Source organism: Callorhinchus milii, unplaced genomic scaffold, assembly GCF_018977255.1.
Source record: "Callorhinchus milii isolate IMCB2004 unplaced genomic scaffold, IMCB_Cmil_1.0 Scaffold30, whole genome shotgun sequence".
Taxonomy (NCBI): Eukaryota; Metazoa; Chordata; class Chondrichthyes; order Chimaeriformes; family Callorhinchidae; genus Callorhinchus; species Callorhinchus milii.
Window position 1 is genome coordinate 2,387,005 of NW_024704771.1, and position 17,342 is coordinate 2,404,346.

A 17,342-nucleotide genomic window follows, 5' to 3' on the forward strand; every position below is an offset into this window, starting at 1 on the left:
AGATAAGTCCAGTTACTGCACAACAAATCCCGAATGTGGCACTTGATGAGATGCGCTGTTTGAGGCGGGAACTCTGTTTAATGAGGAACTGTGTGAATGGAAACCACAACTTCAACCAACACAATTTGGCAAAGACGATAAAGTAGACGAGTATTTCACGCAATCCTCAGCACCACACGTAATTATTAAACAGCTAATCCTCTGTCTGCTGGCAGTAATGATTTCCTGTTATGAATGACTTGTGAATCCATGTTGCAACCGTGAAAGCCAGTCTTGCCGTCAAAATGCACGTCAATTTGTCTTGTTTTAAGTTCAGCAACAAACAGAGCATGAACTATAACATTCTAATAATAAACCAGATACACTCCTCAGATTAACACAGCTATTAATCCAGCAAACTGCTCCAGTAACCGCCAGCATCAGCAATTGTGGGAAGTTCAATTTATTTACAGAATGTGGTCACCTTGCTATACAGCTGTTACACTGGTACATTGGTTTTGAGGTAAACAATATACCTTTCTGACCAGCCTGACACGGAACTTGCATCAAAGGATATATTTTGGAACTACAACAAATGCACATATCGTATTTATCCAGTGCCTTTCACGTCGGGAGGATGATCCAAGGCGATGGATAGTGAAGAGTTTGCATCTGAGCTGGAGGTGAGAATCAAGAGAGGCAGAGGGCAAAGGGAAGGGAGGATGACAAGAGCAAACTACATGACCAAAGAGGAAGGTCTTGAGATGGACCTTGAAGGAGGCAAGTGAATTAACAATGTTATTTGGGGGATTGTTGGCCAGGACACCAGGTGAGGAAGAGAGAAAAACTCCCTTCTCTTTTTCAAATAATTTCTTCAAGTGAGCAGCAATTCTTCACACGATGAAGAGGCAAAGGAACATTAGTGCAACAAACATGATGTGTTATAACCTAATGGCACAAGAGGCCATTCAGCTCCCCCAGCCCAGCCCAGGCTGCCACAGCTTCTCATCTCCAATATCAGTTTCACAATAATGTTATACACTCTCCTCTCCATTAGATCTCACTCCAGTTCTGTTTGTGGGTTGTGTCTGAGCCACAGATACACAGTCTGGAGATGTTGGTGACACAATCCTCCTCCTGAAGGAGAGAAACAGAAACCAGATGATTAATAGTTGTCCCCACTACAGTGTTACCGACTCCGTACTTACCGAGAGGTCTCTCACATCACAGACTCCTGTGTGTCACTGAAACATACATAGGCGGTGGGTGATAGGAGCAGCCTCCGCGCCAGCGTCAAAGATATCCTCACCCCACTCCCACTGCCCCCCACCTCAGTTTGACCATTGACCCTGTCCCTGTAAAGCACTCCAAGATGTTATCCAATATGAAGGGCATTGTATAAATATAAGTTCTTGTTTCCTATCCACATGTCTCTGTTTACACAGTAGAACACAGTCGTTAGTCGATTGGCAGATCACTTTCTGGGGTGTGATAATCGCTCGAAAGAAAGAAATAATTTGGCCACTCAATCCACAACTGTTTTGGGACACACTGTGCGCAATTGGTTGCCTTGTTTCGCCCACAAGACACACAGACAATTCACTTTATAATATATTCAGTGAAGCGCTTTGAGACGACTGAACAAGGTGATGAGGTGCATATAAAGTGCAAGGTTTATTTCTTGTTACTGCTGTTTTTTAGGCTGACGTGGAGGATAATTTGTTTATCGCCTGTTCAACAAACACTCATGAAGTGATTCAGCAATTGTCTGGAGGATTGTTGGACAGGACAAGACAGTGGGAAGCTGACCTTATCCGAGTGCTTAGTGTCGTCTCAATACCTTTTGCATCTCATTACGTGGACAACAACAACAGCAGCAGAACAACAAGAATAACCCAGTGATGGCTTCCACCTGAAACAGATTGGAAATGTAATTAATAACAACAATAAAACAATAATCCTTGGATTTGATACAGCGACTTTCAGACAGAGAACCTCTCCAAATGCTTCACATGATTTACTGGTAAATTGCAGTGACTGTTTTGTGGGTGAACACGGCAGTCAGTTTGCGCAAACCAATGTCCCACGAGCAGCTGTGAAGTGAATGACTGGATGTATCTGGGGGATTGGCAGCCAGGACACCGAGAGAGAGAAACTCCTTCTGTTTTGCTGCAGGATCTTTAACTTCCGTCTGAACAGGCACAGACAAGACATTAATTTCACAACTCATCCAAAGGACGGCACCTCCAAACAGCACTGAATTGCAGTGTCACCTGAGACAGGAGTCCCAAACCCTGATGCGGGGGCTTCAATCCACAACCTCTGACTCAGAGGCAAGAGTGTGACTGATTGAGCCCGGATGACGCACAATTATACACCAATTAGCCTCCATCCCTCCTGCCCCCTCCCCAACCTTTTGGCAAAGATCAAGTGTAGCATCTATAATAACAATAATGATCCTTGCATTTGATATTGCACCTTATCACATCTTTGAGACGTTATTCAGGATTCTCTTGAGATGATATTAAGTCGGTAAAGCCAAATAATATTATTAAAATCAGCGGTATTGTAACATTACAATACATTTACGCAATCAGCACAATTGAGATCATATTACCTGATCCCAGCTTCTGTTGCAACTCAGTCAGTTGCTCTTCTCTGAACCTCTGCCCTAATTACACACTTCCACTTCCTTTTATAACAGTAATATAACTGTTTCGAAAAATGTGGCTGTGTTGTTTCTACACAGCTGTGCTGAAAGCTGGTGCTGCTTATCCTGACCTCTGATCTGTTTTTTTTTACTTCCTCAATCTTGCAATTATAGCAAGATTTTGCTTCCCCACAAAATTAACCAAATCTTGTTTCCATCTACTGCAACGTTAAAAGTACTCCACCCAAGAATGTAAACAACTCCACCCAAGAATGTAAACAACTCCACCCAAGAATGTAAACAACTCCACCCAAGAATGTAAACAACTCCACCCAAGAATGTAAAGAAAAACAGAAGTCGCTGGGAACACTCAGCAGGTCAGGCAGTATTTGTGGAGAAAGGTAAGTGAGTCAATGTTTCGGGTCATTGACCCTTCGTCAGAACCTGTGGTCCAGTCCGTTAGCTTCAGTTCTGACGAAGGGCCGTGGAGTCGAAACGTTGACTCACTTTCCTTTCTCCATAGATGCTGCCTGACCTGCGGAGTGTTCCCAGCGACTTCTGTTTTGGCTTCAGATTTCCAGCACTTGCAGTATTTTTTGTTTTGTCTGTACAAGAATGTTCCTGACTCATCAGTTGCTCACTTTCATCCTGGCATCTAGTCCCTTAAATGATTTTAATATTACTACTAATAGCTTGTTTAATAGCCCTTATACATAACCCCACCATCATCACACTTGAGCAATTATTCTCTACAGTGTCTCTAAGCACTTCACAGAATATACTGTCAAGTGGGCGAAACACAGCAGCCGATTTCATATAGTGACATCCCACAAATAGTCATGGATTGAATGACCACATTATTTATTTGTTTGAACGTTTGGTTTTTGTTTATTAATTTATTTTTGACTGATGAGAGTGTGGTGTGTATCTGCCTAACGCATGGATTGGATTTCCTGATGTCAGGTTGTGTCAGTGTAGGATTGTTCTCTCTCTCTCTCACCTGCTGAGCTGCTGTCAGGGCACAGATCTGCAGTGACTGGTTTGCTGGCTGTCTGGCTGACCGGGTTGTGAGCCACACACGTGTAGCTGTCTCGCTCCCGCCCCGTGACGTTGCTCAGATGTAATGTGGACCCATTGTAGACGACTGTGTTACCAGCAAAGCCCGAGACTTTCTCCCAGTGAAACAGTGGGTTTGTACCGTTGGGAGCAGAGCAGGTCAGAGTGGCAGCTGGCACAGAGCAGTTAGTGGTTACCTTCACCACGGGCTGGGCCACGGGCTCTGAAACACACAATGTCACATCAATGTCAATATCACACAGTAAATGTCATTCTTTACACAACTGTTTGCCGAGTCCGGTGTCCGGCTCATGTGGAAACCCATCACTGTACTTGTGATGGTCCAAACCAGACTGAGAGCATCTCTGCGAAGAGAAGGTGACATAAAAATACTTTTCCTGTCAATTAATACAGCACTTAATGACATAATAATATTCACTGTATTGGATATAATGCTTTATCATGTTGTTCAAACAACGAGAACAACTTATCTATGTGGCGCCCCAGCATAGAGTACCAGAGGCATCTCAGAGGGCTTCACAGAATATATTGTAAACTCTCTGCTGCGTTCATCCACAAACACAGAGCCACCACAACTTATTGTGAAATCTTGTGAAGTGCTATTACTTGTAAGAAAGATAGAAGCCCATGGTATAAAAGGGAGAGTGGCAGTGTGGATCCAGAACGGGCTGAGTGACAGAAAGCAGAGAGTGGTGAACGGCTGCTTTTCTGACTGGAGGGAAGTGTACAGTGGTGTCCCCCAGGAATCAGTATTAGGACCACTGCTCTTCTTAACATACATAAATGATCTGCACTTGGGTATAGCAACACCATTTCCAAGTTTGCGGATGACACAAAGTTAGGTAGGGAGGTACACAGTGAGAAGGATAGGAGTCAACTGCAGGAAGACATAGACAGAACGGTAAACTGGGCAGACACATGGCAGAGGAGTTTCAATGTGGAGAAATGCAAAGTAATGTATTTTGGAAGAAAGAATGAGGGGAGGCAATATAGGCTGGTAATACAATCTTAAGGGGGGGGTGAAAGAACAGAGAGACCTGGGGGTTCAGGTAAATGAATCCTTGAAGGTGGCAGAACAGGGAGATAAGGCTGTAAAAAGGGCATATGGGATACTTGGCTTTATAAATAGGGACATAGAGTATACAAGAGTCAGGAGGTTATGATTAACTGATATAAACACTGGTTAGGCCTCAGTTAGAATACTGCGCCCAGTTCTGGGCACCACACTACAGGAAGGATGTTAAGGCATTGGAAAGGGTACAGAGGAGATTTACGAGGCTGGTACCAGGAATGAGGGACCTTGATCATGAGGAAAGGCGAGAGAGGTTAGGATTATTCTCATTGGAGCAGAGAAGGTTACGAGGAGACCTCTTCGAGGTCTTCAAAATCATGAGGGAATTTGATAGGTTAAAAAGGGAAAAACTGTTTCCACTGGTGGGTGTGTCGGTGACTCGAGGTCACAGATTCAAAATAGTCTCTAAAAGAAGCCGAGGGGAGGTGAGAAGGAATTTTTTCACGCAGCGAGTTGTTCGAATCTGGAACACATTGCCTGAAAGGGCGGTCGAGGCCAATTTGATAACTACTTTTGAAAACGTGGTGGATGGGTATTTGAGGAGGACGGGTTTACAGGGTTATGGGGAAAGGGCTGGGGAGTGGGATTGACATTACATTGCTCTATTCAAAGACCCAGCACAAACTCGATAGGTCGAATGGCCTCTTTTTGTGCTGTGCAATTCTATGATTCTATAAGACGTTTGGATGATGCTGTGCACAATCGGCTGCTGCATTTCACCCACAAAACACTCACAAAAATCTACACATACCTGTGAAGTGAGTGAGGATTTTCATCCAGTGAATTCCTGGCCAGGACACCGGGAGAGAGAAACTGCTTTTCTTTTCAAATAGGCCGTGGGATTTTTAACATCCAGAGGCACAGACAGGACCTTAGTTTAATGTCTCATCCAAAGGACATCACCTCCAACAACAGCACCTCCAACAACAGCCTCCAGCAACAGAATGTGCTGTGAAGTGAATTGACTATATATTTGTGGACGAAACGCAGCAGCCAATTGCACACAGCAGTGTCCCACAAACAGTCATGGATTGAGTGACCAAATTATTATTTTTTTCTTGAGGGATTACTATCAGGCTTGAGGACTAAACTTGCCCAAGGTTTTGCCCTGCCAGGAATCGAACCAAGATCTCTTGCTTGTGAGACGATTGCTCTAACCACTGAGCTACAGGACTCCACAACTATTAAGTGTTATTGGAGTATAATTCCAACGTGGGGTCTTGAACCCACAAACTTCTGATTCAGAGACGAGAAGGAGCCTAATCCAGCCAGACCAGTACTCACCAAAGACTTTCAGATGAAATGTAAGCTCATCTCTCTGCCGCAGCACCTTTCCCAGGTAGTTTGTTTGGATGCGATATTCTCCACTGTCTTCCATGTGGACATCTTTAAGTAACAAAGAGCGATTGACTGTGAGCTGAACCCGGTCTCTATAGAGAGGATGGACAATATGTGCATTTCCTATAGAGAAGGGCTGATCAGAATTCCAGCCGAGGATTTTAATTGAGTGTGGGCTTTCCCGGCGAGCTGTCACTTCGTATTTCATGTTGTTGTCGTGAATTACAGGGAACTGGACATCTTGACCGACGGAGAGATTGGTGACTGTGTCCGGGATGGCCCTCACAGCCGGGCTGCCCAGTCTGACACAGAGCAGGACTGAAAGAGGAGAAACAGCAAAAATTTACAAACAACAGCAACAACTTGCACTTATATAGCGCCCTCCACACAGGGCAGCATCTCAGAGCGCTTAACAGTGGTGGAGCCTAACTCCGAGCCGGGGGGATACAAGGGCTGTAAGCACAGTTGAAGAGGAAAGTCTTCAGGCGAGACTTGAAGGAGGGGAGAGTGGGGGCAAGGCGGAGGGATTGAGGGAGAGTGTTCCAGAGTTTTGGGGTCTGCTGCCGATCTCTGATGGTGGGTGCAAGGGACGAGTGCCAGGAGGTCAGAGTGGTAGGGAGCTGCCAGGGAGTGAAGGGATTTGAATACGAGTGTGAGGAACCTGAAGTTGATCTGTTTGTTAATGGGGAGTCAGTGGAGCCTGAGCCAGAACTGGTTATTGTGGGTACGGGCTGTGGTGGAGGGAGGACAGCTGGGGACCAAACTGGACGCCGAGGTTGAACACTGGTTCGGTGCATCTGAGGGAGAGCCCCGGGAGGTTGAGGAGTGAAGACATTTAAACTGCAGAGGTGAAGCACAAGACAACTGAGAGGTGGGACCTGTTGGTGAGTCTAACGCGAGTGGACAAAAAAAAAGCAGCAACAGCTTTTCTTCAGCTCCTTAACTCAAACCAAATAGATTCTGACATTAATTCCTCTGGACATCATCCCTTTCCAGGACTGAACAATAACTTTGATCAATATTGCCAACCCCATCAGCTTTATTTCCTACCCTATCCCTGCTAAATATATTTTATTCAATCATGGAATCCTGTAGCTCAGTGGTTAGAGCACTCGCCTCGCAAGAGAGAGACCTGAGTTTGATTCCCACCAGGACGAAATGTTGGGCAAGTTTTCTTATTCCATACGCCTCTGTTTACCAGGCAATAAATAGGAACCCGGGTGTTAATCGATTAGCAGATCGCTTTTCCAGAGGTAATAATCCCTCCAAAAAACAATCATAAATTAGTCATTTTAATCCATGACTGTTTGTGGAACATCGCTGTAAGCAATTGGCTGCCCGTATCACCCAGAAAATATATGGTCAATACGGTTCACAATATATTCTGTGAGGCGCTTTGAGACGTCTCGAAGATATGATAAGGTGCTATATCAAATGCAAGGATTATTATTGTTGCTATATTATTTGTAAAGGAAGTGCATGCAATTCATGGTGTGGGGAAGGGGGAGAAAGAGAGAGGGGGGGACACACAAATGCTGTATCTGATCACTGTAAATCAATGGCATATTAATCTTTGCAAGGACAGGCAGTTTAAAAAACTGTAGCCTTCAATGCAAAGTCTTGCTACTCTGTAAAAAGGAGATCTACCACTGCGGCACCAGAAAAAACCCAAACTTCCATACCCGGGTGAATATTACCTGTAATAATTCTGAAGAGAGTCACCATGTTTGGGGATCGGGGAATCTCCAGCCGACATCCTCTTACATTTGATAACTTTGCGGTTGTCTGTGCGCAAATTGGCTGCCGCACTCGCCTACAAAACACAGAGTTAACACACTTTACAGTGTATTCTTTGAAGAGGTTGAAATTATTATTATGATTAATATTGTCACCCCATTTGGCATTTGATCAAAGACGCTCATGTTTGAAAAGTGAACAGAGGAAACATTCAATATTTCCGAGACGTTCTCATTGTAAGGAAAGAGTTCAAATAAAATGATAACGCTGTGGAAATGTACTCTGTAGGAATGAACACGTTGATGTGACTCAGAGTCTCCAACTCTATTCACAAGAAACAATTCAACGGTTAATGCTTCAACACATACAATGATACACGCAGTAAAATTCAACAAAACCGTTCAATCATTAGAGCACTCGTTTCGCAAGCGATTCGATTCCCGGCCGGGCAAAATCTTGCGCAAGTTTCCTTACTACACACTCCTGATAATAATCACTCATGAAAAAAACTAATAATAAAAAAATTTTGGTCACTCAATCCATAGCTGTTTGTGAGACGCTGCTGTGTGCAATTGACTGCAGCATTTTGTCCAGAAATATACAGTCAATTTACTTTAAGGTCTATTCTGTGAAGCGCTTTGAGACATCTTGAAGACATGAAAAAGCGCTGTATCAAATGCAAAGGTTATTATCATTATTATTACCCAATTCCATTGAGAAAGTCGCTGACCACCAGCTGTTCACAACTGTTCCTCCTGCACTATTCCAAAGTGACATCTTTCTTTTATGTGTTTCTAACTCGCCTCCCCTTGTCAGAGAGACGGCTCCCACCCTTCGCTGGCTGCTGGAGACCTTGAACAAGCTCTTTTCCGGGAAAAGAACTGATAGGGAAACAGAGAGATAAACAGTATTTTGGGGGAGGGTTCTACCATGGATTCTTAGTGTGAGATAAGCAGATGTGCACGAGGGCATTTCTCCTTCTGAGGCCACTTGTTTTCACATCTGGCTCAAGGACATGATCAATTAATCTCAGAGGAGTGTCCGCCTGCTCAAGAGAATATGAAATCAGACTTGTGCCAGGGTCAAATGACTTCACTAACACTGGTTACCGCCCTTAAGCTAATCATTAAAACACACAACATTGTTCCTACCCCGGTAACTAAGGAATCCAATTCTAAAAAGACTATGAGTTTTGGTTACATTCCAAAAAGTATATCAAAGATTGGAATAGGTATTAGCAGTTGATTGACTGTCCTTTGATCAGCAAAAATAACCTTATCTTGAAACTGGTTGAGACTCTTCGATGATCAAAGAAGTTGAGTTATTGCTGACTTTTCTATACGAGCTGCGAACACAAGGAAGTTGGAGAGAGAGATGATCAAGAAGCCTGAAACACAGACAGCGGAAGCTCCAGAGACAGGTAACTGATCATTATCACTACCCACTTCTCTACTTGATTGATGCCTTATCCAATAGATTTTGTGTCAAAGTTGTGTTATTATTATTTGACAATCTAAATACAACAACAAAATTACATTTAGAGCGCGTTTCACGTTGGGAGAACGGCCCAAAGCTGAACAGTCAGGTGTTGCGGCCCGGGTATGGGGGAGGGGTGGTGTAGGGGTGAAGGAAGGCAGAGAGGTAGGAGGGCGACTGAATCATAGAATCATAGAATCATAGAATGTTACAGCACAGAAGGAGGCCATTCGGCCCATCGAGTCTGTGCGGCTCTTTGACAGAGCAACTGACTTTTATTAACCCCACTCACCAGCTTTCTCCCCATAACTCTGCAAACCCGTCTTCTCCAGATACCTATCCAGTTCTCTCTTAAAAGCTGTTATCGAATCGGACTTCACTACCCTTTCGGGCAGATCATTCCAAATTCTAACAACTCGTTGAGTGAAAACATTTCTTCTAACCTCTCCTCTGCTTCTTTTGGTAGATATCTTAAGACTGAAGGCACGATCGAAGAGAAGAGTCTTGAGACCAGCCTTGAAGGAGGCAATGGAGGAAGCGAGACGAAGGGATCGTGGGATGGAGTTCCAGAGTGTGAGGTGCTGGCCCGAGACACCCGGCCCACCTCAGGGTCCACAAGACCCCGGCCCAGCCTGCAGCTGCCGGTCCCTGCCTCTGGCTACCGGCCTCGATCCCCGGGAGACTAGCCCTGTGACTCCCTGCCACTGCCTGACTTACCTTCCGTGAGTCCCGCTCGGTTTTACTTGGGTTTACGATGCCCTCCCACTCGCTGGCTCCCAACTGTCCCTCCCACTCTCTGGCTCCCAACTGTCCCTCCCGCTCTCTGGCTCCCAACTGACCCTCCCGCTCGCTGGCTCCCGACTGTCCCTCCCGCTCGCTGGCGCGTGACTCTCCCTCCCACTCGCTGGTGCGTGACTCTCCCTCCCACTCGCTGGCTCCCGACTGTCCCTCCCGCTCGCTGGCTCCCAACTGTCCCTCCCACTCGCTGGCTCCCGACTGTCCCTCCCACTCGCTGGTGCGTGACTCTCCCTCCCGCTCGCTGGCTCCCGACTGTCCCTCCCACTCGCTGGGACAGTCAAGGATTGACAAGGATATAAAATTAATTTCGACATTTGATTTATTATCCGTCCCAAATAAACCATTCAGAAGGAGGTACTGAGGGAGGATCATCATTTTTATTACAAAAAATAATTTAGCGTCTTATTGTGTGTCCCTCCAAGTCCTGGTGCTGAGCCAGGCTGGGCTGGGCTGGGCTGCCATCAGCAATGCCCTGGAATACTGCGCACCCGTCTGGCTCAGGAACCGGAGTCTCTCCCGTTGGCCTGGGCAACACTCCCCAAATAAAACTAACCAGTCACTCCATGGCTACTTGTGGTTACGTGGAAATTAGCTGCCGCGATGCCCCAAATAAAATGATATCTGACAATGTGATCAGCCTCTACATGAAGTAGAAGAATTATTAATATTATTAATAAATGTAAAGCCAGGTTTTGCTTTCCTAAACCCATCCCGTTAAACAGAGGAGACTCAGCCAATGCTTTCAAATTCAGTAACAAGGCCAGACACACACACTTACCCTGCTTCTCACAGCGGCTTCAGAATGGAATAAGACCAATTTACTGTAAAAATAATCTACTCCAAGGGTAAATGTCATCTCTCCTGGGAATTTTGACTGTTGGGGACTTTGATCTCATGTAACTAACAGATTTCTACAGGTGAAGCAATGCTTCATGTATTTGTTTCAAACCTTAGGATGATTAAGATAATATGAAACATTAATATAAGTAATCATACAATGTCTTTAATTATCTATTAATATTCTGTAAAATTTACCAACAATGCTGTAAACACTGCCGACTTATTATTATGAAAGGGCAACTTACTGCTGGGAATTTTTTGTAATTACTTTTGAAAAATTCCGAGTTGCTGGTGATTTCCACGACAACTTTATATGTTAATATAGACTTGACATCTGTCCCCAGGAAGGGGATTTGCATCTCTCCCCACGCAGGGGATTTCAATTTTTAAGGTCAGACAATCATATCATGAGTAACAAATTAAATACAACCAGTGATCACACAGCGAATGGAAACCAAGGCTAAGTGCAGAGGCTGTGAATGTAAAAGAGAACATTTACTGTATCAGGAAACCGTGAGAAAGCCACAAACAGCACATTTAAACACATAGTGGATTAGTCTCAGTTACCTTCTCTCTTACATTTTCACTCACCGCTTTCTGCAATAAAAAATAGAAATGGCAGTTGTAACTTTACATATTGTCTATGTATATAACAAGCTCCGCCCTCAATACATTATTGGGCCACGTTTAGCTGACAAATTGATGTAGTCAGCCCTGTGTGTGACACATGTGGAAACCCATCACCATGTTTAAGAATATCCAAATCAAGTTGAGTTTCCATGCATCCCAACCCACCTACACATGGAAATCCCACAGATAGATTGTTGGAATGCGCTCTCTTCCTATGGAGGAACAAATCCTGTTTACCTAATTGCGGAAAAAGTATTAGGCACAGGATGGGAAGAGCCAAGGCTTGGGGACCCATGAGTATCTGTTGGGGTAACTGCTGGAGTCTAACCAGCAAACCATACAGCTTGCCATTGATATCACTGTCTGGCAAGCTCGGTCCAGCTCGGACAATTAACTTGTAAGGTTAACAGGAACTGAGTGGTATGTGTCATGGATACCTTGTGTTTATTAATGCTCTACCTCATTCTAACAATATTGGCTGTAGATAGTCTATATATAGAAAGTTTGGGTTGAAATAAGCCGCTTTGCTTTAAGAGTAATTATGATTCGGGCACCACAATATAATTTTATAGCGGGACAGCCTTGGAGACGCAAAGTCAGTGATCTGGGTGAGTGTTGCAACAAAAAGGCAGGAAAAGAGGTTGTGTGGAGCCTGGAGCGGCAAGTGACATATTGGATGGGAAGGAGTTAAAATAGGAGGCGGCTCATTGGACTCAAAGTCGCTCTTGGCGTTAGTGTCATCAAGGGAGGGTTGCCTCCGGGTCAAGATTGTTTTTCTTTGTTTACTAACGTTAGATAAAGCTGCCGGTGACACAGTTCTGCTGTCAGGGTTTTATTTTTTGTTCAAGTTGTGACCGTCTATTTTATTGTCGGGCGTGTAAGTGAGCCATAGGGTCCATTGTTAGGACCAATAAAATACCGTTGTCTTCTCTAAAAAGTGCATCTCGAGTCTCTGTTAAATTCAAGGAGGGAGAGAGAGACACAAACAGGTTAATGAGAAGTCATCTGTCTGAGAGTGCGAAGGGCACTGACTGAAGTGTCCCATTGTTGCGCTATAAGGCATTGGGATGACCTGTCGTTGTGTTAATTCTCATATAGAGTTCTCAGCAGAACTCACAGAGAACAATCTACACAGAAGCCACGAGTACACTGGGCCCTTCACATAACATGTGTAAACATTCAGAGGACTCCCTGTCCCCAGTGATTGGTCTGCCCTGCAAGGTCCTGCCAATGAGCCAGGCTGGGCTGGGCTGGGCTGGGCTGGGCTGTCAGCAGCAATGACCTGGAACCCTGCGGACCTGCCTGGCTCAGGAACCAACTCCTGCTCTGTATCACACTGGTTGCTCTGCACTGTGTCGCACTGGTTGCCCTGCACTGTGTCGCATTGGTTGCCCTACACTGTGTCACACTGGTTGCCCTTCACTGTATCAAACTGGTTGCCCTGCACTGTGTCACACTGGTTGCCCTTCACTGTATCAAACTGGTTGCCCTGGACTGTGTCACACTGGTTGCCCTGCACTGTGTCGCACTGGTTGCCCTGCACTGTGTCACACTGGTTGCCCTTCACTGTATCAAACTGGTTGCCCTGCACTGTGTCACACTGGTTGCCCTTCACAGTATCAAACTGGTTGCCCTGCACTGTGTCACACTGGTTGCCTTGCACTGTGTCGCACTGGTTGCCCTTCACTGTATCAAACTGGTTGCCCTGCACTGTGTCACACTGGTTGCCCTGCACTGTGTCGCACTGGTTGCCCTGCACTGTGTCGCACTGGTTGCCCTGCACTGTGTCGCACTGGTTGCCCTGCACTGTGTCGCACTGGTTGCCCTGCACTGTGTCGCACTGGTTGCCCTGCACTGTGTCGCACTGGTTGCACTGCACTCTGTCGCACTGGTTGCCTTGCACTGTGTCGCACTGGTTGCCCTGCACTGTGTCGCACTGGTTGCCCTGCACTGTGTCGCACTGGTTGCCCTGCACTGTGTCACACTGGTTGCCCTGCACTGTGTCACACTGGTTACACTGCACTGTGTTGCACTGGTTGCCCTGCACTGTGTCGCACTGGTTGCCCTGCACTGTGTCGCACTGGTTGCCCTGCACTGTGTCGCACTGGTTGCCCTGCACTGTGTCACACTGGTTGCCCTGCACTGTGTCACACTGGTTGCCCTGCACTGTGTCACACTGGTTGCCCTGCACTGTATCGCACTGGTTGCCCTGCACTGTGTCGCACTGGTTGCCCTGCACTGTGTCGCACTGGTTGCCCTGCACTGTGTCGCACTGGTTGCCCTGCACTGTATCGCACTGGTTGCCCTGCACTGTGTCACACTTGTTAGAAAATAAAATCAGCCAAATCTGTAAGGAAATAACGCTAATTCCTCTAACCAGATATCAGACTGTTTTATTATAATTCGTTCGTTATTCACCAATATCCCGATGGGTCAGACCATACAATCAACAGATCTTATAACGGAATAACACCACTATAGATATCTCGGTTGAAGAGTTCAACACTGTGTCTTTCCAGCACACAAGTTTGATTCTTCATGTTTTCAGTCTTCTTGCTTACAGCTTTCAATCTTCCATCTGATATCCTCAGTCTTAGTGTTTCCAGCTCTCAGTCTTCCATCTCTGTACCCTTGTCTCCGCAGCCCGGGACGGTCCATCTCCCGTATCCTTGTCTCCGCGACCCGGGACTGTCCATCTCCCGTATCCTTGTCTCCGCGACCCGGGACGGTCCATCTCCCGTATCCTTGTCTTCGCAGCCCGGGACGGTCCATCTCCCGTATCCTTGTCTCCGCGACCCGGGACGGTCCATCTCCCATATCTTTGTCTCCGCGACCCGGGACGGCCCCGTACACAAAGTTATCGGAACTCTTATACCAATGTTCATCCAATCATGGTGCCGACATTAGATCACCGCACCGTCGAAATCATGCCGGGTTCACGTGAACACCTCATGGGGTGTACGTGCCTCACACACACAAACACACTGTCCTTGAGACAGTCCGTCATCTCGTGTACGTGTAGGGAGTTTCAGTCCAGCTGCCCACAACACACTTAACTTAAAAGTTAACCCGTTCGCAACATCTATTATGATTCTAACATTATACAAAAAGTGTAAATTCTAACACACTGTTTTCCCTGCACTGTGTCGCACTGGTTGCCCTGCACTGTGTCGCACTGGTTGCCCTGCACTGTGTCGCACTGGTTGCCCTGCACTGTGTCGCACTGGTTGCCCTGCACTGTGTCGCACTGGTTGCCCTGCACTGTGTCGCACTGGTTGCCCTGCACTGTGTCGCACTGGTTGCCCTGCACTGTGTCGCACTGGTTGCCCTGCACTGTGTCGCACTGGTTGCCCTGCACTGTGTCGCACTGGTTGCCCTGCACTGTGTCGCACTGGTTGCCCTGCACTGTGTCGCACTGGTTGCCCTGCACTGTGTCACACTGGTTGCCCTGCACTGTGTCGCACTGGTTGCCCTGCACTGTGTCACACTGGTTGCCCTGCACTGTGTCACACTGGTTGTCCTGCTCTGTGTCACACTGGTTGCCCTGCACTGTGTCGCACTGGTTGCCCTGCTCTGTGTCACACTGGTTGTGTGGGTGACCTCAGGTGATGTCTGTGTCGGGGAAGATGTCCAGTTCCATGTAATTCACCACAACAACTGCATGAAATACCAAGTGACAGCTCATGGTCAACAGCTGTTTCTTACTTAACGATGTGCACATTGCAACAACAACTAACATTTGTCCTGTGCTCCTCACGCAGGACAGCGTCGCAGAGCTTGACAGTAGCAGATCACGATACTGAGCCGGGGGAAGTGTGAGTAGGGGGGTGGCAACCATTGATGAGTGAGACTTCAGGAACGAGCTGAAGACGGGAAAGGAAGGAAGGGGCAAGGCAGAGTGATAGAGGAAGAGTATTCCAGAGCTTTGCAGCCTCGTGGCTGAAAGTGTGGCCACCAATGGTGGAATAGAGGGCCCGAGGAACATGCAGAGGCCGGAGTCAGTCGAGCGGAGGCAGCGGGTTATGGGTTAGGGGGTAAGCAAGTGGGAGAGGTTGGGAGGTGCCAGGGGATTGTAAGATTATATTTGTGATATAAGAAAGAAAAGGCTACAGAACTCAGACACCTGCCTATCTCAAGGCTGAGAAACAAGTAGGCTGTGGCAGGCTGCCCGGAAGTTGTCCATATCTCTCTCTCTGTGCAAAGCAGCCTACGACAGGTGGGAGCTGTCTCTGTGACAAGCGGAGATAGAGTTAGAAACACATGAACTTTGATATAGTTGGAGCTGTTATAAAGGGTCAGCACACTTCCCAGTGGAATCAATATCGATTCTACTGTACCTATGGTCTCAGTTTTAAGAATAAGTTAAGATAATTGTATTACTTAATAAACCTTGGGGTATTACACCACCATATTTGTCATTTCCATCTGAATCTCTTACAGCATGAGGGGATTTGGAAATAAACGTGAGGATCTTGAAATCAATCCTTTCGGCAATAGGGAGCCAGTGGAGCCTGGCTAGAACTGGTGTGATGGGTGTATGGAGTTTAGTACGGGTGAATCAGCTGGATCCTGTGCACGGTGGAGCTGAGAGACCGGCAAAGAGGGCATTTGAGAAATCCAGTCCGGAAGTGACGAACGCATGGATGAGTGTTTCGGCTGTGTCCTGAGTAAGGAACAGTCGGAGGTGGGCAATGTGGCGAGGGTGGAGAAAGGCAGGGATGGGTTGCTGGGAAGGAAGAACAGCTGTGGATCAAACCTGATGCCCAAGTTACATATAGGTTTGGTGAGTCTGAGGGATAGGTCAGGGAGGTTGAGAAGGTCAGAAGTATGTATATGGAAAGAGACAAGGAACCATCTAAAGTGAAGATATTCAACTGGAAGAGGGCAAATTTCAGTGAACTAAAAAGGGACCTAGCCAAGGTGGACTGGAAAGAAAGATTGGCGGGTAAAGAGCAGTGGGAAGTCTTCAAGGATGAGATAATAATAATAATAATAATAATAATCCTTGCATTTGATATAGCGCTTTTCACTTCGGGAGGACGTCCCAAAGCGCTTCACAGAACACACTGTAAAGTGAATTGACTGTATATTTGTGGGCGAACGCAGCAGCCAATTGCGCACAGCAATGTCCCACAAACAGTCGTGGATTGAAAATGACCAATTTATTATTGTTTTTGGTTTTGGAGGGATTATTATTAGGCTCTGTGTGGAGTAAGGAAACTTGCCCAAGGTTTGGCCCTCTGCCTGGAATTGAACTCAGGTCTCTCGCTTGCAAAGCGAGTGCTCTAACCACTGAGCTGCAGGACTCCACATTCAGGACCCCAGATAGTTCGGGAACAGAATAAATACATTCCCACAAAAGGGAAAAGTAGGGCTTCCAAACCTCCATGGATGACGAAGGTAATTGTATCTAAAATGAAGCAGAAAAAGGAGGCGTATGACAAATGTCAAACCCAAGATACAGAAGACAACCAAATTGAATATAGGAAGTGCAGAAGAGGTTTGAAAAAGGAAATAAGAGCAGTAAAAGGATTATACGAAAAAAGGTTAAGGGGTAACATTAAAGGGAATTCTAAAATATTTTACAAACATATCAAGGAAAAAAGGCTAATCAAAGGTAGGGTGGGGCCAATTAAGGACCGAGGGGGAAATCTTATTGTGGAGGCAGAGGGCATGGCTGATGTGCTGAATGAGTACTTTGCATCTGTCTTCACAAAAGAAGTGGATGCACCAAATGCTACAGTA

The 17,342-nt window shown here is 46.2% G+C and overlaps 1 protein-coding gene across 4 annotated transcripts; it reads right to left on the bottom strand.

Moving 5' to 3' along the window:
- Window positions 1-426: 426 nt before the first annotated feature.
- LOC103173245 (hepatocyte cell adhesion molecule-like) lies at window positions 427-10,293 on the bottom strand. Of its 4 annotated transcripts, none has more exons than XM_042344847.1 (7): window positions 10,047-10,293; window positions 8,558-8,734; window positions 7,814-7,929; window positions 6,063-6,434; window positions 3,630-3,908; window positions 1,789-1,891; window positions 427-1,116 (listed from the first exon to the last, which is right to left on the bottom strand). In XM_042344847.1, exons 3-6 carry the CDS (start codon window positions 7,839-7,841, stop codon window positions 1,833-1,835), a joined length of 738 nt encoding a protein of 245 aa, XP_042200781.1. In that variant the 5' UTR covers window positions 7,842-7,929; window positions 8,558-8,734; window positions 10,047-10,293; the 3' UTR covers window positions 427-1,116; window positions 1,789-1,832. The 4 variants fall into 4 exon arrangements, with proteins under 4 accessions (XP_042200781.1, XP_042200780.1, XP_042200779.1 ...); XM_042344846.1 differs by having other exon boundaries at window positions 1,820-1,891; window positions 10,047-10,292; XM_042344845.1 differs by lacking the exon at window positions 1,789-1,891 and having other exon boundaries at window positions 10,047-10,283.
- Window positions 10,294-17,342: the final 7,049 nt, after the last annotated feature.